This window comes from Zeus faber (genome assembly GCF_960531495.2).
Source record: "Zeus faber genome assembly, chromosome: 13".
Lineage (NCBI taxonomy): Eukaryota > Metazoa > Chordata > Actinopteri > Zeiformes > Zeidae > Zeus > Zeus faber.
This window is the reverse complement of record NC_137198.1, coordinates 10296005-10322066: the sequence shown is the minus strand read 5'-3', so window position 1 is coordinate 10322066 and position 26062 is coordinate 10296005. Positions and strand designations below refer to the sequence as shown.

The following is a 26062-nucleotide window of genomic DNA, read 5'->3' as shown; positions in this document are numbered from 1 at the left end:
AGTAGCCGTGCGCGGGTGCGCTCCATGCTGCTTCTACTGTAGTGTCGGGTCCTTCATGAACGATACGATTCTTTTGAACGACTCAAAATACTGTTTATACTTTTTAAATACTTTTTAAAAGTTTTAAAGTTGTACAGTTTTATGTCGTTGTTTGTTTCAGTTGCTGTCGTCTCTACTGTTTTGTTCCCAGTCACACTGGCAACATGACACGCCCCTTTTCTAAAAACAAAAACACGCTGATCAATAACAATAGGGATTCAGCCCTGTGGGCTGGACCCCTTACTATCCTAAAATAAACAAAAATTAGGCCATGAACCCCAACTATATATATATATGTGTCTATATATATATATATATATATATATATATATATATATATATTTAAAATGAACCAAGAAATGAATTAAACCTAGAACCAATTTGCATAAAACCCATTTTCTAAAAGCAGAGGGGAATAAAAGCATAGAAATAAAAAACAGGTCAAAGTGTAAATTTGCCCTTCAACATGGTGGGAATCGACCCCATGCCTACTTTGGTCTTTGGGACTGGAACCCAGCCAACACACCTAAACAAATGCTGTCAATTCTGTAAAGTGCCTCAACTCTTTCCTGAACGGCGGTGGGATAATTATGTCTGTCGGTGCGATTGCAAAAGGATTTGGAGCGACAGCCTCCGAATGTTTTCCCATGATGCACCAGTGACTCAGCACGTCTCTGTGTCTTGTCTCTACGCCGTCTTAACTTGAACTGGACAAACACAATTCTCACCCATCAAACCCACTGAGACCTCACCTGAATGGCATGTCAGCTGTTTGCCCCGAGGCTGGACCCCACACACACGCACACACGCACGCACGCACGCACGCACGCACCCACGCACGCACGCACGCGCATACACACACACACACACACACACACACACACACACACACAAATACACTCATAAGTTAAGTCACAGTTGACTCAGTGTATTTCTCACACAGCAATGACAGGTCAGTTGTACACAATCAAATCACATTAAGCCTGGGCTCAGTTTAAATAACAGTTGCCTAGTTGCCCTGGGAAACCAGATTTGGGCTGTTGTCAACTATATCTCCTGCGGTCTGGTTGCCTCGTTGTCAACCACCTTTCTTATCTAAAACAATAAGCGTGGTGTAGCTCATGGTCTGTAAATGTAATAATTAGGTGTCTATGAAGCAAAACTTTTGAACATAGTTTAATGTGGTTCACAATGTCTAAAAACTGACAAAAACAAGTTGGACTTGAGGTACTGATGATTGCAGTGCTTACAAAAATATAACCAAAAAATAAATGTAGCTTAATAATACTGTATGTTAACAATAATGTGTGAATAATTGAAAATGTGTTAAAAAAATTGTAAAGAAATAGTATCCTGCCAGTAATAATTTATATTTTTTACCCTTTTTTTATATCACTCTCTTGATATTGGAATATTTAGTATAGCTATATATGATCAATTTTTTACTTTATTGTTAAGTGATGATTTGGCAACCATTGTGTCAGTCTTGGCAACCAAAGGCTGATGCATGGGTCTTTTAAAAACTTTTAAAAGTTAGTGTCAGCCATCCATCCATCCATCCATCCATCCATCCATCCATCCATCCATCCATCCCTCCATCCGTCCCTCCCTCCCTCCCTCCGTCCATCCATCCATCCATCCATCCATCCGTCTACCCATCCATCCATAAACCCATCATTCCAGCCATCCATCCATCCATCCATCAACTCACCCATCCATCTATCCATGCTTACTGACAATCTATCATCCATCCAACCATCCATCATTCATCCATCCAGTTACCCATCAGTCATCTTTCCATCCCTGAATGCATACGTAATTGTTTTTTTCATCATCATACTCAACCAAAACCGATTGGTAGTTTGTTTGTTAAAATGTCCTTCCTTCCTTCCCACCCTGGTGCTTCCTCTGGTTTGGGGGTTTTCTCCGCCGAGTGGACCACCTGTACCCAGACCAGGGCTACTTTTAAAGGGGGTGAAAGATGGCAGCAGGGGGTTGGCGGGGGGTAATTATTTTTAATCCTCACCCCCCAACCCCCCCCCACCACCTCACCCCCACCCCCATCCCTCTCTTTACATCCCTCTCTCACTCCCTCCGTCCTGGGCTTTGACCCTGTGTACGCTGATGGGTTCCAGCAGTAGTTTTGGGGGAGGTATTGGGTATTGTCTTTCATGGTGCCACATGGGCACAGGGCTGGTACTGGTTGTACTGGGTGAAGACGTGGGGAGGACTGGATCTGTCAGAGCTCATCGGGTCTCGGGTCGGCACGTGCCGGGTGCTGGTCGTCTTCTGCCCCCCCCCATTAATGGCTCCGGCCCCTGACAACTGATCCTAATTGCCCCTGAACAGCTCTTCATGTATTATTGGAGCCTGACTGCATCGCTTCACGTCAACAAGCCACAGGAAGGAAGGACAGGATCGCCATCGCCACCTTCTCTTTTCTCTTCCCATTTGTTTCTCTTTCCCTCTCTCTCACACGCACAAACACATATGTACACACACACACACACACACACACACACACACACTCACACACACATATAAACACATGAACAAGTACACATGTGGTTTGTGTGGTCTGAAAAATAACAGCAATCGGCACGCACGATCAAACAACTACGCACACACGCGCCCAAAATATATATATAATTCTTGCATCGTATTTTATTGCGATTTGAGTTAAAATTGTTTAAATGGCTCTATTAAAAATATATTTTGAGATTTAATAAAATGCTCACAGCATTGAATCAATAAAATATAATAATATCTAAAACATACTTCAAAAAAGAATAGTAATAATAAATCATCCACACAATTTTTTTCATTTTTATAAATGTCTTTATATGCATTTTTTGTATTCATTACATTTTCTTTCATATTTTTTCCACATACATTTTCACACATATACTGTATATATTCACTTAACATAATTTAAGCCTTGTCATTGAAGAAAATCGCAAAGTTGAGTGTGTGTGATTTAATTGTTTATTTTTTATATTTTGTACTACATCCGCGGGCGGTGTGTATGGGAGGGAGACGGTGAAATTTGACCGCTGCGAAAAATCAAGGAGGCATCTGAAATATTGTCATTTCACCACCGTTGATATGCGCACACAGAAATAGCCACTTGCCCTATTACCACTGCAATCACAAACACTCTCACTTCCAAACAAAACAAAACACACATATCTGTATCCCAGAGTTTAAATTATTACACATATACAAGTATTTACGTCCCACCCCACCAGCCTCCGCCCTCTAATTTGGGGAGCGTTGCTATTTATTTGTGGCATGAAATGAGTGTAAAGCGTGTCGCGGCAAGTGCTGTCCACTTCCATCACTGTCTGCGTCCCATCGCCATGGTAACTATGGTAACTAGCCGCTATATTCACTACTGCCCCCGCCGTGACGAGAGGGAGGGCATGGCTGACAGGGCCTACGCACACACACACACACACACACACACACACACACACATACTGTATAGACACACACACATACAGAAACACACATAGAGAACACACACACAAACATACATACACTGAGTGAAAAACATACACACATGGAGAAACACACACATAGCGAAACACACAAACACATACAAAAAACAGATATACAAAAACACAGAGTGAAACAAACACACGGATAAAAACACACAGAGAAATACAGACGGATAAAAACACAGAGAAACCCACAAAGAAACACGCACTCACACGGAACAAAAAACCCACACACAGACGCACATTTTCAGAAACGTTAGATTTTAATTGAAGGCCGACTCATGCAGACAATAGACAATAGAGACGATAGTCTCACATTTTTCCATTTTCAGAATGGAAACCGGACACCCAAGTGGAATGAGGATCATTTGTGCTTTTTTTTTTTTATATTGTAAGATTTATTTTCTTTTTGTTTGTTTTTGCAACATAATCCGAATATAATCTATGTATATAATATAATATTTTCATTGATTCATAGTATATTAACTCTCTAGTTGATACTTCATTAGATGTAACTACTAGCATACTAGCATTTTAAATGTATTATATAATGTTTTGTAGTGTGTCAGATACGATACAGTAAGATAACTATTGATCCCAATAGGGAAATTCAGCTGCAGTCAAGTCAAGAAAGGGATAATAGATCATATAATTACATATATATAAATTATAATAAATAAATAAAAATAATAATAATAATACAAAATTACATAAAATAAATAAAATAAAGTACAATACAATAAAAATAAAATCCCATTACAAATGGCCGCCTCTGGAATAGTTACGATGTCCTTATGCAGTGGAAGGCTGGCGTCACCTCTTTGTCTTCATTTATTAAAGGAAGATGTTATTTAATTTAATTACATTTTTTTTTCCAGAAGGAATAAAAAGCGGCGGCTCAGAGAGGACTTCATATTGTTTGCGTCCCGTTTACTGTACTTCACGTGGGAAAATTCTTCCGAGTAGCAACTTTTAACCTCATTTATTTTTTAAACGCCATTGTCCTCCAAAGTGCCGGGGATGAATTATAGAAAATGCCCGGTTTTGTTTCGACGAAGCATGTTCACTTTCAATATAAATATATTATTGATTATGATTGATATGATTTTTGTCATGTAAATGGACAAGACCCTCAGAATCTTGGGAACAATACACAGTTGCTGTTTTCTGTTTTTTCCAGTATAAATTCATCATAATCACACATAATATTTTGAAATGTCACATTTATTTTCCATTTGTCCTAATTAATTGATTTTGGTGAACAATGGGGCAGGGTGGGGCCCATTTTTTAGCGCAACATTTTAAATCACGTTATTTTAATTTGTTTTAGAAATGATTTCCCATGCTGTTTTTCCTCATATTTTATTTTTTCCAAATTTAAATATATTTCCATGATTCCGTATTTAGATTTTTCAAGGATTTCTTCAAAACAATGTAGTTACAGTGGAGTGTGCAGTAAATATTGATCAAATCACTGAAGAGCAATTAGACAAAACATTTGGGGATAAATCTTAAAACATTCACAATCTTTTTATTCATCATTTGTTTTTCCCTTAATGCCCGTGTTGAAATCTGTTGATCATCTTCTATTTGGAGACATTGCTACGAACTTGATTTCGACAATGATCAGGGATTTTGGTGATTTTCATGTTGGCTTTTCCACGCAGCCACACTGCCATCTATTGGCCGGAAAAGGGATTTCAGCTTCCAATTCCACTGTCGTCTTTCTCTTTCTGTTTGTTTTCATCCCCCTTTCTTTGATTTGTAATACTGTACGCTTGTTGTTTTCTGTTCACTTCATGTATTAGGGTTGTGTGTGTGTGTGCGTGCGTGCTTGTGTGTGCGTGCGTGCGTGCATGTGTGCGTGCGTGCATGCGTGTGTCTGTGTCTGTGTGTGTCTCAATGTGTGTGTCTGTGTGTCTGTCTGTGTGTGTCTGTGTGTATTAAATGTATAGTGACAGTTTTGTACGTCAATGCAGATTAACTGAGTTCTCTAACCACTAGATATGACCTCCTAAAGCAATGGATAGAATATATCCCCAAAAGCGATGGTTCAGGCAGAATTTACCAGGTTTAGATACATATATTGACATATATTGATGTACCCAACCCCCTCCCCCAAATAAACCCAAAAAGCATATTCCACACCACCATTCCTTTAAAATGTTCAAATGCATTTCCTTGAATGGCAGTACACATAAATCCAAAATAACCCTCCGAAATGATATGATACTGTTCTTCTCAGATTGTGCAATCCAGTCAGACCTAGACATGGTGGATAAAAGGGTTATTGTTTTTTTTTTTTGGTCACCAAAGAAGAATGATCGGAGGAAGGAAGGAATTTAAAAAAAAAAGTGAAATCTGAAAAGACAGAAGAGACAAGGTGGTCACAGCTGGAGCGGAGGAATAAAACCCAGGGTTGAGGGGTTGCAGCAGTTTCAGCATCATTCAATCAGACAACATGCCCCTCAGCTGAAATGGCGAGACCCTTCCTTCCCCGGCCGACTCTGTGGAATTAGGGAGATTAGCGGGAAAGCGCATAATGCAGGATGATGGAATTTGTCATAATTTGCATTGTCCTGGAAAGATGCGGTTTGATCGAGCGACGCATGGCGGGGCCTGGCATGTCCCACGGGCAGGTCACGGAGGAAGCTTGGCAGAAATGATTTTTGCGATATGTGCATCAGTCGTAAAAACCTCACAACCAATTTGTCAAGAGATGTGAGGTCGGGTCGGGACGGGCGTTTTGTGCCCCCACGCCATGAAAAAAAAACAAAAAACAACATGCCCTTCCATCACTCTTCGTCCCCACATGATGTTCAGTGTTGCAGGCACTGGTGGGGCTGCCGTAATACACATTATTCCACATTGCATGATTGTACATCAATGCAGATTTTGTTTTTATATTTTTATATATTGGTTTATGTCAAATATAATCAGGATAAATCATTTTTTTTATATTTCTTCTCATATATACACTTAGATTTGACACTTGTATTTGTTTATTATAAGAATGTTATAGAAATATGTTATATTATAGAAATATTGTGAAATTATAGAACTATTATAGAATTATTGTATTTTCTACATAAATATTCTAGAAATATTGTAGATTTTTTAAATATATTCTTAATATTCTATATATATTACAGAAATAAATATAGAAATATTTTACATATATAAATATAAAGATATTTGACATATATTATATGAATATTGGACATACATATTTATGAAATATTTAATTTCACATATATTCTCATATAGAACGTGTCTTTGCCTAATTTAACTGTTGGTGTGGATCCGTCCCCCTCCTCCTGTTCCAGCAGTCGGGCTTCCCTGACCTTGGGAACAGCACCGAGTACTGAGGCTCTGCACAGACCATCAGCATTAAACTGACCAGAGCCGACATGACAGTGTCACTCCTCCACTGTGGGAGTGGGAGTTGGGGGTGGGGATTTGGGAGGTCAGCGTCCATGGACCACACGTGGCGTCACCGGAATGGATCATCCCAATTCTATTTTAAATTTCCTCCATATATCGTCAGGACAGGGCCTCTGCGAGTCCCACCATACGCTTGTAATTGTTATGTGTCCAAATATGCAGTGTTAAAACCTGGGAAAAATTCATTTAGGTTGTCCTGCATACTTGTTTCTCTTTTTTCTTTTCATTGTGCACTTTAGTACGGCTATTTATGTCGCTCATTTACACTGATGTTGTGTGACAGTTGAGTGTACGAGGGTTACCTCCAGCTGGAGCACAAACAGGAGGGGGAAAAATAGAAATAGCAACATAAAAAGTGACTCGAATATATATATAAACTGTCTGTGTGTGTGTGTATATATATATATATATATATATATATATATATATATATAAAGGCTACAGGGGGAGAGGTGGTTTTGTATTTGCAGAAGGTAGGAAAGCGTTGTGGAAGGGCATCCATCTTTTCCCAGACGTGAACAGAGGGAGACATGAAGTGGGTTTCAGAATGGAATCACACACAAAGTGGCCTCCCCCATCAAATCCCCCGCCCACCGCCACCACCAAAATAACATTGCAATGTTTAAATTTGTTAACCTCGAAAAATCCTGGAAGAGATTTCAGATTCCCATGATTGAAGAGAGAATTTTAAATTCTTGGTTAAGTTTGAATATTAATACGTTTGCTATTTTCTGTAGAGTTTCTCTGTTATGTCTGTAATATTTACACCGATCAGCCACAACATAACAACCGTCACTGATGGCCACCTTCTTCCATTGCTCCATGGTCCAGTTCTGTCGCTTATGTGCCCATTGTAGGTGCTTTCGGTGGTGGACAGGGGTCAGCATGGACACTCTGACCGGTCTGTGCCTACGCAGCCCCATACACAGCATCTGTGATGCACTGTGTGTTCTGACACCTTTCTATCATAGCAGCATGAACTTTTTAATCAGTTTTCGCTGTCAGTAGTTCTTCTGTGGTATTGTACCAGACGGGCTGGACTTCACTCCCCACGTGCATTAGTGAGCCCATGGGCGCCCATGAGGTAATAACTACTGCATACCAGGAACACCCCACAAGACCTGTCGTTTTGGAGATGCTCTGACCCAGTCGTCTAGCCGTCACAATATGGTCCTTGTCAAAGTGGCTCAGATCCTTACGCTTGTCCATTTTTCCTGCTTCCAACACATCAACTCCAAGAACTGACTGTTCACTTGCTGCCTGATATATCCCACCCCTCGACAGGTACCAGTGGAACGACATGATCAATGTTATTCACTTCACCTGTCTGTGGTTTTAATGTTATGGCTGATTGGGGTGTGTATGTGTGCATGTGTGTATATGTACATGTGTATATATATATATATATATATATATATAGAATCATATTTAACAATAAAAATGTTATCAGATTGGGGTCCCAGAGACATCTTATCAATCAAATATGGGTTTGTGGTCTAATGCGTATCAAATGAAGGGTCCAGGGTATGAAAAAGCTTCAGAAGTCATTCTGTAAACCGACACCGAATAGATTCAGTGACATTTAAATGGCAATGACATATCGCAAAGTATTAATTTCTATGTTTTTCCACTTAGTCGCCAACTGTTTACGCCTTCAGCTCGGTTACACGTGTCCTTGCATTAGGGAAAAGTTACACCGTATTAATCTGGCCCCCGTTTTACACATTTTGTATTATCATTTTCCTCTCCTAAATTATGCATGAGGTCCCAATGGGGGAAATGTGACCATTAGCATATCTGATGGGTGTGCCGGAGCTGCTTTTTCCACCACCTCTCTCTGTGTCCTTGGGACCAGGCAGAAAAAAAAAAAAAAAACCTCCCTGACTGTTCGTCGATAGCAGGTCATTTTACCGCTGTCTGGGTGTGGATCTGGTTGATCCATATGCTCGCCGGGCTCCGCTAATGACGCTTGGAGAGAGGTCCCCGGGAAAACATAGCAGTCCGATGGGCGCCAACACCTGGGCAATCCTCGAAAAAACATGGCACGGCCATAGCACGTCGCCTTCCTTCCCAGCTAGACCTGCCCCACTCAACCGCAAGTTCTGTTATTGTGAAGCTGAAACGGCTCGGAGCAGCAACAGCTCGACCGCGAAGCGGTATGCCACACAAGTTCACAGAACGGGACCGCCGAGTGCCGACACATGTTGTGTGTAAAAATGGTCTGTCCTCCGTTGCAACACACACGACCCATTTCCAAACTGCCTCTGGATGCAACGTCAGCACAAGAGCTGTTCCGTCGTGAGCTTCGTGAACTGGGTTTCTGTGGCCAAGCAGCTGCACACAAGCCTAAGATCATCCATGCGCAAATCCGAGGGTCGGCTGGAGTGGTGTAAAGCACGCCGCCATTGAACTCTTGAGCATCGGAAACGTGTTTGGGCTCGGTCCCCTTCATTGCGGTGAAGGGAAATGTTAATGTTACAGCATACAATGACATTCTCGAGAATTGTGCGCTTCCGACTTTGTGGCGACGGATTTGGGGGGGGGCTTTTCTGTTTCAACGTGGCAATGCCCCTGTGCACAAAGCGAGGTCCATAAAGAAATGGTTTTACTGACTCTGGTGCTCCAAAATCAAGTGGAAAGCCTTCCCAGAAGAGTGGAGACTGTTAAAGTAGTGAAGGGGTGACCAACTGCACATTAATGCCGGTGGTTTTTAAATGATATGTTTGACGAGCACACATGGGTGTGGTGTTTAGGTGTTGACATGCTTTTGGCTACGTATGTGTATCTCAGCATCTGAGTGGGAGAGACAGCCCAACGTCTTTGGACCTGGATGGCCTTCTCACACGTTATTGGGTTTATGAAAAATAATGTTTTAAATCGTGGTTAGTGGTAAGTTAAAGGTCGATATAGCAGAAATCACAAACGTGGCTTTGATTAATGCTTCACGGAAAGCAAAAAAAAAAGGTGTTCTGCAATCATAGATAGAAGTTTGTTTGGGTTAAAGGGGAAAAAAGAGGGCATGGATAAAGTTTACTTCAAAGTCGGTTTCTATTGGAAAAATATAACCCATCATATAAAAGCGTTAGATTCGGGATAGATTAAGAGTAAAATAATCTGTTATTACCTCATATCAACACATTTCAAATAGTCTTTGTGGGAACTCAAACGGGGAAATAAGTCAAACGTCAAAATGAACGTCTATTAATTGATTGTCATGTACCGGTATTTCAGTCTTTTTTTTTTGTGTGTGCGTTCTCTTCTCTCTGCGGGCCGTTTAGAACCACCAAGCTCATTTAAGCACTTGAAAAAAAAAATAATAATACTTATCCTGTTATGGAAAGTTTAATGTTTGACCCTTATGAATATGAAAAGGGTCCCGTCGCCGTCGTCATATTAAACATGCATGTGGTGTGGTGGTGGTTGTTGATCACGTCGGGAACATCCATGCAAATTGGACTGTCTCCTCCGTCAAGGCCCGGGATGAATAATGGAGTTATGTTGTATATTCAGGGACACGCCATTGACAGTCAATTAACAAGTTTGATTGGTGTGTGGACTCATTCTTTTGAACTGTTAATTTTATGTAAATAGTATTCCATTCTCCTATCCATCCCACCTCCCACTAAGAATATCACCAGAGTGGGGGGGTGGGGGTGGGGGTCCTTAATAATTGATCATCACACCTGCTTGGTGGAAGCCAGGGGACTCTTTTCCCCTTTAAACAGCCCCCACGTTGGAACCTCTTTTGATATTCAAATCAACAAACGCCAGCTCTTCCCTCTAGGATTGAAAATGGAGATCTCCCCCTTTTTTTTTTTTTTTTTTTTTTTTTTTTTTTTTGCGGGGAGAAACCACCCGACCACCATGGAGTTGAGGGCTCCCGGCGGATATGATGCAGCGCCTGGCAGCTCGTGAATGGGGAAAGCGGCCCGGTGACCATTTGATTTGGGGTGTTGACGTGCTGGGATCCGGGCTAGATTTAGACGTCTGGCGGGTTCCGCTCGCAGGTAAAATGATCCCGGCGATTGATCCCACCCTTTAGGCCCCCCGCTGCCCTCCTTCTCTCGCCGCTCCTGCCCTTTCTCCTCGTCCCTCCTTCAAATGTTTCTTTCCCCCGCCCCCGTCGCCCGCGCTGTTCCGGCCATTTGGAGCGGCGGCAGCGACAGGAGCCGAAGATTCATGGAGGTTGACAAGTGAAGCCCGGAAGCCGCTGCGTGGGCATCGTAGCGGGGGGACTCGTGGGATTATGCACATGGCCGTGACCGTGGATCTCGCTTAGTTTGAGGTTTCATGCCACAAGTCTACTGCCCTGTCGGTATGCCGAGCGGGAATATTAATTTTTTTTTATTTCTGTACCTTTTTTCAACGTATTGTACAGCATACATTGATGTCTTGTCGTTTTCCAGACGTTTTCTGGCCACGGTGCATTTTTTACAATGGAATAATCCCACGGTACGACACCACTATCCTGTCAACCACTGCAAGCGTCACAAAACGTCACAAAACGATAGAACTGTGCTTATTAATACGGCCTACGAATAGTTAGTGATGCAAGACTCGCAAGCGATTCGTCGGTGGCGACCGATGGTTTGACTCTGACATCGGGAGTCACTCCGGCAAAAGAGTCGATCTACAAACTTCAAATAATTACCGAGGACTGAATAAAGAGGCGGAGGCATCTGGCACGATTCACATTGGACTGTGAACTGATTTACACTTTGCGTTCCGCCAAAATGAGCAATTTTGACGAGAGTCAAGTCGATTCTTGGGAGAATTCCATTCCACAAATCAGCAATTTTGACCTTGCAACATCAGAGCTAGTTTCCAGTATGTCGTGTTTTCAGTGGAATATTGCAACATTTTCCACGGCGCGCCCGGCGTGCTCTCACAGCACACTGGTTTTCCGCGCCACAGTGGTTGACACGGAACATGCGACACTACATGGAACATATACTGTTCCAGTCGGGGGGTGGGGGGGAGTTTTGTGCCGAGGTGCTAAGACGGCTGTAATACCCCTGGTCAACTTTAGCCCCGCTAATCTGGCTGTGAAACGTGATAGCCGTGAATGTGCCTGTGCTAATCAGCTAAGCACCTTGTCTCGGACCATGTATCCATTGATTTAGGCCTCCTTGATCCTCCCTGGAGGTCCGCGCCCTCTCGGGCTCCGTGGTGCCTGGATAGAGCGCCAATTATCCCCATGTCCCCAGCAGCTGTTTGCATTGACCAGGGTCCTAGAGTCCTCCTCACCGGGTCTCTGAAGACCTGACCTCCCTAACGCCACCGCTCAGCCCTCTTCATCGCCCCGCATTAATCAGATAGATTTTTTTTTTTTACTTTCGCTTAGTTTAGTTCTAACAGGGACGTTTATCAGGGCCAGGAGCTAATTATCACATGGCTAATTATGCCTATGAATATCGCCGCTTCCACAGAAAGGTACAATCACTTTAGTGATGTGAAAGCCTTACAGGTGATAAGAAACTGCAAGATGAGGAAAAAAAAAAGGTGCAACTTGATAATGGATGCACTGCTATTTCAATTCATGCAGGTGATTAATGTAAACGTGATTATTGGCACACTTTGAGTGTGAACAATAAAGGACATTTATAGTGTAGTTCCTTCATGTCCTGGCGCCTTTCTGACTATTCTCTTAACGGTTGAACGGCAGTTCTGTTTTCTCTGTGTATGTATACATTTCAAATTCAGTTTCAGTATTGATCTGCTGTCTAATATTTGTTTATTGAACAAACTGAAAGTTAAATCAAGCTTCTTTTCTTTTATCTTTTATTTTATTTTTTTGTCTGTGTGAAATGCACATTGTTTGAGATGGAATGAATAAATTCATTGTCCGTTCTTGATGTCTCCACCTATTCACCGCCCTTTGGAAACGCCACATCTTCACCACCGGACTCGCTTGATTTTCTGGACTGATTTGTTTCACTGCCACATTTGTGATTCTGTGTTTGTGTTTAAAGCGTCCGGTGAATTGGCTCTGACCCCGTGCGCCTCGTCTCCACAGGTGGGCGAGTCGGTGTTCTGCGCCGGCCAGATCGCTTTGGTCCCGTGCACCATGCAGCTGCTGAAGGCCGGCGCCCGAAGCCAGGCCCGCGCGGCCTTCGGCCACGCCAGTAAGGTTCTGGAAGCCGTGAACGGCAGCTTGACTCTGCACCACGTCCTCCAGGCTCACTGCTACGTCACCAGGCCCCAGGACGTCCCCGTGGTCCGGGCGGTTTGGGAGAAGATGCTGCAGGCGCCCCGAGACGAGGTCAGAAGTGGTGTAATTGAATGTGTGGCCGGATCGATTGTTGTTCGAACACTTCGGTTTTGGTAGCGGGAAAAAAAAAATGTCTGCGGTTTAATTTAAAATGCACAAAGGAACGTTGGTCACACGAATCTTGGACAAGACGAGATTCAAAGCATCAAACAATGGAAATCAGTGGAAATTAAAAGCCTTGGGAAACCAATAGAAGACCTCTGCCAATGAAAAGGGAAAACTGGGAAAAACATGTATTCAAGCTTGTCAGAAAGGACTTTCGGAATTTAATGTGTGCTAAGCTCAGGGTTTTTTTGTTTTTTTTAATATATATATTTAAGCCAAAGTTCCTAGCCTCCCCCTCCTCCTGAAGCCCGGGCGGCTGTGGATGATATTTGCCAGCGAGCGAGCGCTCATGAAAAGTTGATGATGTGGGAAACGCTGGTGTCTTTGATAGTATGGAGCTTGGCACAGAAGCAGATGTCTTCCTCAGAGCCCTCCCTAATCCTCAGCCCCCACGCGCCATTTTGGAGCTTCGATCAACTCTCAGAGCAGCTTACCCCACCCCTCCACCCCCCCGCCTTCCTGCCACCTCCTTCCATAAAAAACGCACTCCGACCCACCGCCCCGGCTCCCACCCTCACCCCATCCGGCTAATGGGGGCCCCCCGGTCCCTGCTCCTCCCGCAGTAATCTGTGGAGCCCGGGGAATAAGGGCCGCGGGAGGAGAGCGGGAGCACGGAGCCCTCCTCCAACATGTGGCTCTGTTTTGTCTGGAAAGTCGTCAAAGCAAGAGGCTCCGGAGACGACTGGAAGTTGGCCGGCTTGACGTCTTATTGCCGAGTTAAACATGGAATAGTATATAAACTACAATACTTGTCATATAACGCTGTTAATGCTGCCCACTCTGGCCGTCCTGGAAGGGGGATTCTCCGCTTTCTCCAGGGTGTTTTTTTGTTTTTTGTTTTTTTTCTGGGAGCTTTGCACAGGGAGGTGGAAAAAAAAAAAGAAGTCCAGGGGACGCCGTTGATTTCTGTGTGAAATATGAAGCTTGTGAAGCCTTTTGAGAACGTTCCGTACGGTGATTAAGGGCTCAAGACATAAACCTGACCTGACTTTGTATCAGTTCTGCCGACATCACAATGTATATACACATATATTTTTGGAGGATGTCCAAAGCACAGATTAACATTTTCCTCGATGTTACGATATGTGAAGAAAATGAGCTCAAGGTATCTAAATTTTAAACTTACTTAGGATATCTAGATTTTGTTGCCATGTTCTCCCTGTGTTTCGGTGTGTGTGTGTGCACCGTGCACTCCCAATTTCCTCCCTCCTCCAAATACACCAAGGTTTGCTTAATTGTAGAACCTCCCAATGTTCTCCACGTAAGGCTCCTCAAGGTTATTTTTTAATGGAGAACCTCCTGAGGTTCTCCTTGAGGTTCTTTTTAAATTGGAGATCCATGAACAGGAATACGTTGGTAAAGAATGGACCTATGGATTCAATGAGAATTATGAATCTGTTCATGGAGCGCTGCCATGAGTGGATGTCCCACAATGAGGAACGTTGGGGGTGAAATGACAAATCCTCATGCAGATTCGGGTCGTTCGGATCACGGGCTAACGAAATACCGAGCTTTGGGGGATCCATAAAATGAGGCGCCACTCTGCGAGGTGACTCGACATCAGTCGACACTGACCATCTGTCGAGGAGCGCCTCCAAACTGATTGGCAGCTCTGGCTCCGTCACCTGTAAACAGGCTGGTTAACCCCGGCGTCGTTCCCCCAAGACGGAAGAAAACCGCTCACCTGACCTCCCACTCTCACTGCCTGCGAGGTTCAAAAGAGGAGAGAGTCTGATTTCCCAGCTTGTCTCTCTCCCTCCCTCCGTTTTTCACATAGCAGAAGGGGGCAGCTGAGGAGAGACGTGGAGGGAGGGGATGGGATGGGGTGGAGGGAATATGGAGGGAGGGCTGGGCCTCCGTTTCATCCCCAGCCCGTTGAAACGCTCTCTCCCTGGGGTAGGGATTACACAAAGCGCCGGTGCTCATTTGAAGTGAGTGTAATGAGAATATTTAACTCGGGTCAAATGCTGATAACACGAGAGAGAGAGAGAGAGAGCGAGAGAGACAGCTAGAGAGAGAGAGAGAGAGAGAGAGAGAGAGAGAGAGAGAGAGAGAGAGAGAGAGAGAGAGAGACTGCATGTTGCAAATATGATGGATAATCACAGCCATGTCACAGTGCTGTCCATCCACAGGACTGTTGAAGTAGAGGTTTTGAAGCTGTCGCGATAGTTCCGAGAAAAATTTAAAAAAATTCTCATTAAAATGATGATAAACTAGTACACGCCGCTCAACATGTAAGACTTCTCAGACATTATAATGTCAGTTTAACAAAATGATTCAGTCCTGTGTCCTGCATGCCTGTTCGAAATGGCCCAGTTACAAAATGTAAGGACAACTTTGCAATAAAAAATAAGCACCAAATGTGTAAATACTGTATAGGCATGTAGGAACTTCAGGAGGATCAGTCGAGTCCAGGTTTCTTCAGTCAGTGATTTGTCTCGTATCTCGATCTCGTGCTTCACATTTTGGGCGACGATGTGACAAATGGCCCCGCTTAATGGAATTAGATGATGTCACAACGCGGCTGTACAGAGCAGCTCGCTGTTTGCTTGTTTATCCAAAATGTATTAATATTATTCGTTACATACGTGTCGTCCAAATTGCACCAAATTCGACACTGCACGTCCTTGGGTCACCAGCAATACACCCGCCAAGTGCAACGTCGATCGGATGAACAGTTGTCAAGATAATTAAAGGACATCCAGACAGAGATTCCTAGAATATAGATAGTTTTGTTCAAGAGAAATTAAATGCAATTTATTAGATCTGGCTTCAGATATAGTGTTTTAATTTTAATTTGAAAAAGTGTTTAGCTTGCGTTCTATTTAAAGTGCTTTTATTTTTTTAAATTCGGTAGTTAAAGTACTGTCATTGAAAGTACTTTCATTTTTTTAAGTTAAATAATTTTTTATAATTAAGTCGGGTAGAAAAATTCAACAGAATATGCTGGAAACGGCTACATTTCAAAATGACAGTTAAATCTGTCTGATTAAAACACCTAGTTATTTTTGTAAATTGTTAGTCCTTTAATTCTGTAGTTGTAAGTTCTTCGTTTTAGTTAAATTTCCTTCACTGTATTTAAAAGATGCTTATTTCATATGTATTACCCTTGAATGTTTCCTTTTGCTAACAAAGCTGACGACAGGCCCCTGAGTATCATCGTGGATGGAGGACAGTGGATGTGGTGATGTATGTGTATCCAGTTAATAAATCCAGAAAAACACATGAACACCTTCAATTTTCCTTTTCGCAAGGAGGTGAAGTGCACGTCTGTGATTGGAAACCAGGAACCCACACGGTCGTATTGTTGTTGTGCGTTAATAATTTCTCTAATCAGGTGGACGACGAAGCTCGCGGGGTTAATTGGGAGCAAACTGGAGCCGCTACAAGTGTGAAATTATATTTATGGTGCATCGAATTGTGAGGTCAGTGCGCGCGTGTGTGCGTGCCGAGGGGGTGGGCGGGTGGGAAGGTGTTTGTGTGATACGTCAATAATTGTTAAACCGGCGTCTTCTTTTTCGGAGCCATGACACACCTCGATCAAAACACATCAATAAGTGTTGTTTATTCAGCCGGCGACTTTCTCGGTCGGGATTTTGAGGATGCGTTGTGACGTTCCGGAGCAGACAAAATAATTGTTGGGTTTTGTGACGTTTTTTTTTTTGTTTTTTTTTTTTCTCTTTGTTCCGTCAAGTTTCTAATTGGAAGGTGATTGTGTTTTTATTTATTTATTTATTTTAAATTTTTTTTTCTTCAATGTTAACTTAACTCATTTGGGAGGTTCCTCTCACCCCTAAAACTCTGCTGACCCGTCCCCTGTCGGGGAGCAGGAGCCACGGCTTTGTGTGCCTCATTTACACAAGTGCTGTGGACTGGCTCTGAGATGCAATTACACCGTGTGTGTTGTGTGGGTGTGCGTGTGTGTGTGTGTGTGTGTGTGTGTGTGTGTGTGTGTGCGCGCGTGTGTGTGTGTGTGTGTGTGTGTGTGTGTGTGTGTGTGTGTGTGTGTGTGTGTGTGTGTGTGTGTGTGTGTGTGTGTGTGTGTGTGTGTGCGAGGGCGCGTGCGAGGGCGTCTGCGCAGAGAGAGAGAGAGAGAGGGGAAGGAGTATTATGGGGTCTCTCTCCGCGCAGACGCCCGCGCACAGAGAGGGAGAGAGAGAGAGAGAGAGGGGAAGGAGTATTATGGGGTCTAGCAGCACTCGGCACTGAGCCGCAGAGCCACATGCTGAAGGCTTCCCGCTGGGCAGGAAATGTAGGGGAACTGGCTAAACGGCCCGGCCCCATCAGCTCCCCGCTGCTCGCCGCCTTTACACCGCTTCCTTATTACAGTGTTTACCGTTCGGCTTTCACGCCTCTCGGCCCGCCGACCGGTCGCACGCTCCAGGCGTACGGACGGCAGAAAGGGGGAACGGAGGGGCTAAAAAAGGAAAACAAACACAAAGAGAAGCGGGGCGGGCCGCACCCCGTCAGCGTGGAGCGCCGAGGGCGGAAGGGCCTGAACCAGGCGGCGAGGTTCGGGCGCGCGCCGGGGCCAGTTACCGCGGTGGAAGACCGGGGGAAAAGACGATTCCGCACACCTACACACACACACACACACGCGCACGCACGCACGCACACACCCATCCATCCCTCAACCCTTCACACACCACCTCAGCACTCAGCGTCTCCATACATCAAAATTTTGTCACCGCTTCATTTTGTTGGATGAATTTAATAAATTATTTCTGGTCGGGTAGTGATGTCAGCGATTTCAGCGCTGGCTTTCATATCCCGGCCGGCGGGATAAAGTCGTGAAACACCGTCCGCACATTTTGGTTTCAGTGAACGACAGAACAACTCGTCCCCCCCTCTTCTAAGTCCCGGAGAAAAGTCTGCGGCTACACAGCGACTGTGAAGACAGTGTGTGTGTCCTGGGCGGGACAGCGCCGTGCCAAGCTCCCTGGATTCTTTTGTCCATGGCCGCTCGGTCATAATACCTTAATGTCTGACCCTGTAAGCCATCTGGACAGGACGGCGCAGTGCCAACGTCCCCCGATCTCTTTTGTCAATGGTCGCTAGGTCAGAACACCGGCCCTATATATGTGTCCTGGATACGACAGCGTGGTACCAAGGTCCCCGGATTCCTTTGCCGACGGTCGCTTGGTGGCGATACCTTGACGTCCAACTCTGCGCGCGTCCTAGACAGGACAGCATGATACCAACGCCCCTGGATGTCTTTGTCAGCGGTCGCTTGGTAATACCTCAACGTGCGAGGCCTGCAGGGTGGCCTTTAAGCATGGCTGAACAAGTCCGTCCGTCCCCCCCCCCCCAAACCCATCTCACCCCAGCCGCCCAGACGCTGTCACTTTGCTCTCCGCTCCCTGGGCAATCACAATTGACAAGCGCATGAGCCGCTGCCTCCAGGAGAATTACCTAGCCTCGGCCAGAAGTGCTAATCTAACGGTCATCAAAGCAGAATGTGTGCGCATTCGCCGTCCCTCCACCCGTCGCGCCAAAACGCCCGTGCTGATGTGACCATTGTTGTCCCTGCTTTTTGAGGCCGCCGTTGTTGACTGTTGTTGACCACTGCAAACGGCACTTTTCCAACATCGGCAGAGTCGAGAAATCGCAATCTCACGCCTCACTCCCCGGTCCCTGTGTTCGTTCGTTCGTTCGTTCTTTCTTTCTTTCTTTTTTTTTTTGGTCGCTGAGGCAAGAGGTGCTGTTGATGAACAATTAGGCCTTTTGCTGAAGTTTAATCTGGTGGTAAGTGCTGTTTGGGCAGATTGGGTCATGACGAGTTCGTCTGGTGAACGGACAAAGAGGCTGCGGTCTGCTCTTGTCAATGATTCCTGTTTTATTTTTTTTTGTTATTTTTTTTTTTTTGTGAGTGAATTTCAAAATAAAGTGTATGTAACCTGTTATTATTCTGCACTTACGAAGTGGGGTGTAAGTGGATGAAAATTGATCCAGCAAATTGAAAAGGGGGTTAAGTGTTTTTGCCCTATCGACTCCATCTGAAATGACGGTTGTATAAAACACTCATTTCTCTCCCATTAGCAGATGAAGCCATCGCCAAGTATTATTAAAGGGCCACATTGGAGCACTACTGGAGGACATTTTGTTACTGATAATGGCCTGCGGTCCAGAGGAGAAAAAAAAAAAGACGTTTTTACTCTCCTGCTAAAATCGCTGCAGTTTTCCAGTAAATGTGCGGCGAATTGGTGTGAAACTGCCATAACATGTCAAGAAAGATGTTTTTCCGAAAGGTGAAACGGCATATTTGTTAGCGGCTGTCATGCTAGTCGATGTGGTGGCTCAAAATAAATGGCTTTGTTCATTCTGTTTGCACTTGCTCTATACGTTCAAACTATTTGTACCCGTTCTATTACTACCGCATGCAACACCATGCAATCGTTTTAATTGATATGCTGTCAATCTTGTGTGAAATATGCCTGCCTTCGGGAGAGTCAGGTAGCCTTTTATCATGTTTTTTTCCCATTTAATGCTCTATGTTAATGGAATAGTTTTTCTTTTGAAAGGCACCAGCAGTTATCTACATGGGGGTGGGGGTGGGGGCTATACATTTAATTGCAGTGCGTAACACACCAGGGTGCCATTCTAACACCGTCCCTCCCGGCCGCGTTGCAGGATGAGTTGTGCGAGCCGTCCAGCGACATCCAACAAGGTCCCTTGCTGGTTGCCGTGGTTCCTGCCTTGCCCAGGGGCGCCGCGGTCGAGCTCCACGTCTGCGCCGTTCGCGACGACCCCGGGAAAAGGGCTTCCTGTCACGTGACCGCCAGGGTGGCGGGTGGCTCCATAGAATGCCGCGTGGTGGAGTCCAGCGACAACCAGAGCGCCACGCTGGCCCTCTCCCTGGTGCCCGCCACGCCCGGCTCCGCCCCCAACGTGGCGGAGGAGCTGCGGGGCGCCATCGCCGCTACGTTCAGCGACGCAGTAAGGAAGATGGATCCGGGGCTGCTGCCGCTGTGCGCGCGGGTGTTCTACAAGAGCCACGACGCGCTGGCGGGACAGGTGGTTGCAGGTATGTGTGACTGTAGAACAATGTTTGGAAAATTAAGAAACTGGTCCCACACTGGACTGGCATTAATCTAATGTTTCAATCAAGGGCTCTCAAACTCAAACTACCTGGGGGCCGCTGGCCTGTTTGTCATCTCCTGGTTGAAGATCATGGGAAAATCAAAGCGTTTCCAGTTTAAAATTATTTATTTATTTATATAAAACTGGACATAAGTGAATTTTTCTTATAATACATCCATTAAAAAACTGCACATAATCAATAGAAAATCTTAGATTTTTATTGTTATATATTGTATTGTTATATTATATTTAATTCAGTTTTATATTCCTAAAATATTAAGTAAAATTGCGTTGATTAATTAAGCATTGTGATTTTAAAATGAATTTGCACCTCACATATATCAACATTCTCATCATAAGAACATAGCAGCTCGCATTGAACTGTCTTGCGGGCCTGATGTGGTCCCCGGCCCTGTGGTTGGAGACCCCTGGTTTAAATGACGAAACAGACAATAACAAAGAAGATATACAGTAGGCGACTCATAAATACAATAATAAAACTACAGTGAGAAGTGTATGTCGGGGTGTGTCGCCGGACAACATTACCCATTGATTTTCAATGGGAACCATGAAAAAATAGAATAACTGTAAAAAAAATAAATAAAAAAAATGGGGCTATCGAAGGAAACTCCATGATGTTCTATCGGAAGCAGCGTCTCCAGGGGATCTGCGTCTCGCTCTGTGTTTAATTATTTCACACCTGCTTGTCTCTGTGTTGCATACATTAAACCCAGACTCCTCTGTCGTCGTTACACCTTCACACCTCCGTGCGCCGCCGTCTCGCCGTCCCGGTATCCTCCGGCACGCAGTGTACGGAACTCTACTGATTTTTTATCGTTCCCTCTAACGCATCAATCAGACCGGCCCCGCTGTGTCAATTCATTAAGGTTTTTGAATTGTTGAGCTTTGACGCAAGTCCCCTTTATGGGCAAACATTAAATTAGGTCGCCTGTGACGGAGTGGAATCCATATTGGATCAGTAGGGTCTATTAGGAATACCGCAAGACTTTAGAATCCCCCCACGTATGCATCAAGTTGATTATATCGCCTAATTCAACAATAATAATTCAGTCATGTATGTGGTAGTATATTACAAGAAACAGTTTAAAAGAAGTTGCTCATTGATTGTTAAAAAACATGCAGTGAGCTTAATACTTGCATTTTATTTCCTATTATATTTCATCCCAGTTTTATTTTTTTATTTTACTGGCGCTGGTTCTGTCAACTTTTTCTGTTGAATGTTAACTGTGCTTCTTGGTCAGTGGTAATTAAATATAAATATAAATAAATTAATGTAAATAAATACATATAAATAAATGTAAAAAATAAAATAATAAATAGATACTAGAAAATACATATTTTAAAAGTAAATAAATAATAAATTAATAAATGTCCCCTCCCTATATGCTGGTGTCCTGCACTGTGTGCATGCAGTCTGCCTGGTCCCTCCTTGAACATGTTATTGACTCGTCATTGAACTGGAATCTGTTACCGTCCGGAGCGTGCGCGCCGTTGGCGCTGCCACGGGCCTTTTCATGGGTCACAGGCTGTGCGCCCGATGAATCCTAAAAGTCAAAGGAGGGAAAAGTAACACCTCTGGCGTCTAGCCGCCACAGAGCGTGCACGCCGCCGCCGCCAAATGTGACCGCACGTGGGGACCCGGCGCTGATGGACGTGGCATATGCTGCGGATGAAAACCTTTAAACAGCGTGTCTCGGAACATTACTTCCGATGGAAAGATTCGCGAGCCCCGCAAAGCTGACATTCTTACGCTGAAGCAGCTGACAGCATGTTCTGATGCCCAAACTAGAGCAGAGCAGAACATATTGTTTATTAAATGGAACTAATCCAAGCAGCCTATGGATCTCTGTGATCCAAAAATGTTAATTCTTACGTATCCTCTGTGTTCCCCCTGACACCTCGGAAGCTCTGGAGCCACGCCGTTTTCTCCGCTTCTTCTAAATTAACCGTTTTCATGAGCCAACACTCGCTAATTACCACCTCGTTTGCCGGTTAATTTGAACCGGTTTGGGATTCAGTGTAGCACAACTAAAAACCGCCGGCTCTGGGCCCTCCGCTTAAAACCCCCTATAGGCGTCAGCCATGTCGCTCAATAATCCTCAACCTTTCCCTCCCACCCTTTTGGGGCGTACTGTACATTAGTAATCTGTTCAAACTAAAACAAAGAAAAATGTCCATTAATGTTTAGCGTAGGAGAGGGTGTTGGGGGTTACGGCACCAGCAGCCTTTTCGGCTCTGGCGGTGTTGTCTGTGAAGCAGAATAATGGCCGCCGCTCTTGGGTTAGATGGTTTAGTTCCATCCCATTGCTAATGTGATTGCTTTTTGAATCTGTCTAATGGTCTCTGTCCACCGGGCGCCTCAATGAGGCTCCCCAGGCAGCCCATAGGGGGGTCCGCCAGACCACGAAGAGCGGGGGCCAACCGGGGAGCCAGATTATGTATATTGTGTGTGAGTGGTTACGTGTGTGTGGTGTGGAAGAAATCTGTTTCTGTACGTCCGTTTCACACACTCTCAATTAGATGGCCGCTGAGTAACTTTACTTCACATGGTCACCTTCACTCCCTGTTGTTACTAATGTGCAACCGAGCGTGTGGTGTGTGTGTGTGTGTGTGTGTGTGTGTGTGTGTGTGTGTGTGTGTGTGTGTGTGTGTGTGTGTGTGGCCCCTCAGACCCTCAAACACTCAAAGCGAGGATCGCAATTATTTCCTATCTGTGAGCGCATAGATTAAAAAGGCATTCCATAAAACAGACCTTTTGGGTACGAGGTGTAATAGTGTGTGTGTGTTTGTGTGTGTGTGTGTGTGTGTGTGTGTGCGTGTGTGTGTGTGTTTTCCTTTTCCCTGCTAATGTAAAGCCTTGCTCTCTCCGTGATCTCCGCAGTCCGTCCATAGTCTGCTGGTTCCGCTTCCCAGGGTGCACCACGCGCACAGATAATAGACATGCACAGGCTTTTAACATTGACACCCCCCCCCCCCCCCCCAAAAAAAAAAAAGTTTAAAGCCCCCAGTGTTCATCGGGGGGGCATTTTAAGGCCATGTTGCATATTAGCTAATGAGGCTTCCCGGGCTGTTTGGTAGGGCCGTTTGGCAAGCTGTGTGTTCCCCTAATGAAGGCGCAGGATTAATATTCCGTGCTTAACTGCTCGTGCGTCCTCTGTCATTATCTCTCTAAAAGCACAGAGGACGTCGGAAAGTCTCTGGACGTCCGAACACCACGCCTACTTGCGTGCGGCTTTCCGCTAGATTTTGGGACATGATTTGCATGGAGTTCATCCCGTTCGGACACGGGCATCAGTGAGCTCAGCCGCTGATGTCGGGGGACGGGTCCTGCCTGGCAGTCAATGGGGTTCAGGTGTGGGCTCCGTGCAGGCAGGTTGTTCGGTAAACCACTTTTCTGTGGGCCTCGCTTTGTGTCACCGTGAAACGGAACAGGGGCCTCTCCCCAAACTGTTGCCGCGAAGTTGGAAGCGCACAATTCTCTAGAATATCATTGTGTGCTGTAGCATTAAGACCCAAACGTCGCGGTGGGCACAATGCACCCGAGTAGGTAGCGTTCTGATGCAGTGGGCAAGGTGATCTCACGGTACGGTCACACCGCTGGCGACGGGGCGCTGCAAAGCGATGGGCCGCAATGCATTTCCAACGGAGCTCAGCTTCATGCGGCTGCACGGGGCGGAGCGACCACCGGCGTCGAGCTGGCGGCTTCACGGCGACAAAGAAAGTTTAGCAGGTTGCGACTTTAAGCAAATGGGCAGCGCCGAGCGCCGGGGGACAGCCTTGAAAAACGGATGCCTGGACCACTGCGTATTGCTCCTATTTATTCTTATGAAAAATGTCAATTTAACAATCGATAAAATAAGGAACACCTCATTTTATTTTTGTCCAAAAAGAGGTCGTTTATTTCGCTAAGTTAACAGCTACACCATTAAAAAAAGAAAAGTACTCACGGTCCAATCTATCTAAATAATGTATATTAATTATGGAAAGGAAGAGAGGTGTGAGGTGCGTTTGGCAAACGCACACAACAGCCCGTCGATTTTGAGCCGACACGCCCACAGATGCCGGTGGCACAGAAGCCCCGTCGCTCGGCAGAGTGTCCGTACGGCGACGGGGCGAGAGCTGCTCGGCTTCACGCTGCCGAAATGTGACCGATTGATTTGTGGGAGGTGATAGTGCCACGTTGAAAGTCACTGAGCTCTTTAGTACGACCCATTCCACCGCACACGTCTTAGGAGGTTGCCTGGCGGTGTGCTGGATTTAATGCACTGATTGTAAGGGGTGTCCACATACTTTTGCCTGTGTAGTGTATATATCTCACAGAGCTGTTGGAGCTGGATGGGACTGTCCGTCCGTCCCCGTCCCCCCCCCCCAAAAAAAAAAAAACTGTATTCAGTTGTGTTAAAACATTTAAAAGGACTAATGGTTGTGTTACACGTATTGTGTTTGACAGGAAAATGTAACCAAGACCCTGACAGGTCGCTCTGGTCACAAAACCATTCCCACATTTGCCAGGCTGCGGCGGCTGTGTTTCTCGGGGACCACACCCGAGTCTGGTTCGGTCTCATTCACCGTCGTTCAACATGTTGTTGAAGCAGAAGGGAAACGAGCCGGGACAGCCGACCATGTGACAGCAGCACTTGTGGCCAATTAAGAGTCTGCGGAGGAAGCGGAGGAAGCGGGCGGCTTCCCAGAGGGCCCGGCGCTAAACGGACAGGCTGTCATCAGGACCCAATTCTCATGTCCACTGTCTGTCGACCTGCCGCGCGAACACACACACACACACACACACACAAACACAGACACACACACACACACACACACACACACACACACACACACACACACACACACACACACACACGCAGGCGCACACACCGTCGGGCTAAGCAGTAGTCCCAACACAGCGTCCTAACATCCCAACACAACAGGGTCGGAGGATCCATTCCGCTGGATCCCCCCGACAAGCTGCTCAGTCGTCCTAAAGTGCGCAACAGGATAGCGTCCTCTTTACTCTGTCTGTCTGTCTGTCCGTCTGTGTGTGTGTTTTATGGGGGGGTGGGGGGGCTTTAAAATAGCTCAGGGCTCAGGCCTCGCTGACCATATGTCAGGGGTGCACAATCTGCCAAGGATTGAAGAATGCCAATAACGTGGAAATAGGCCGGTGTCCAGTTGGAGGGCTCGGCGCAGCCTCATGGCCTTCTCAGAACCCAAAGTCCACACTCTAGAAGACAGACAGCATGTTAAGGTTCTCGTTCTTTGCTGTTGTTTTTCGTTGCTCGGCCTCCTATTTCACTCCGAACCCTCTCTTTCTCCTCATTCCACCAGGACTTGAACGACGCTTGAGAAGCTCTCTCGACCAGTCCAGTCCGTCCGTGGCCTTGGTTCCGGTCCTGAGCTTGCCGGATTCCCAGATCCTCCACCTGTCCTGTTGGCTTAGTGTCTAGAAAACCTGTGTACTGGATCTTGACAGTGAGAAAATACACCTCGCAGGACTACGGGGGGGGGGGTTGGGAATGGACACCTTAAGATTGGACACCTTAAAACATCACATTGTTGAACACGGGACAAAAAAAAAACAAAACTGCTGAAAATGTCCCTGATT

General features: G+C 45.3%; 1 protein-coding gene across 1 annotated transcript in view; it reads left to right on the top strand.

Moving 5' to 3' along the window:
- Positions 1 to 25904, top strand: part of dph6 (diphthamine biosynthesis 6) — a gene marked incomplete at both ends in the record, with an annotated part of 76230 nt that extends 50326 nt beyond the window's left edge. The window contains 3 exons of the mRNA XM_080012751.1: positions 13000 to 13245; positions 19990 to 20383; positions 25786 to 25904. Coding sequence (XP_079868877.1) covers positions 13000 to 13245; positions 19990 to 20383; positions 25786 to 25904 — 759 coding nt within the window. The remainder of the gene's footprint in view (positions 1 to 12999; positions 13246 to 19989; positions 20384 to 25785) is intronic.
- Positions 25905 to 26062: the final 158 nt, after the last annotated feature.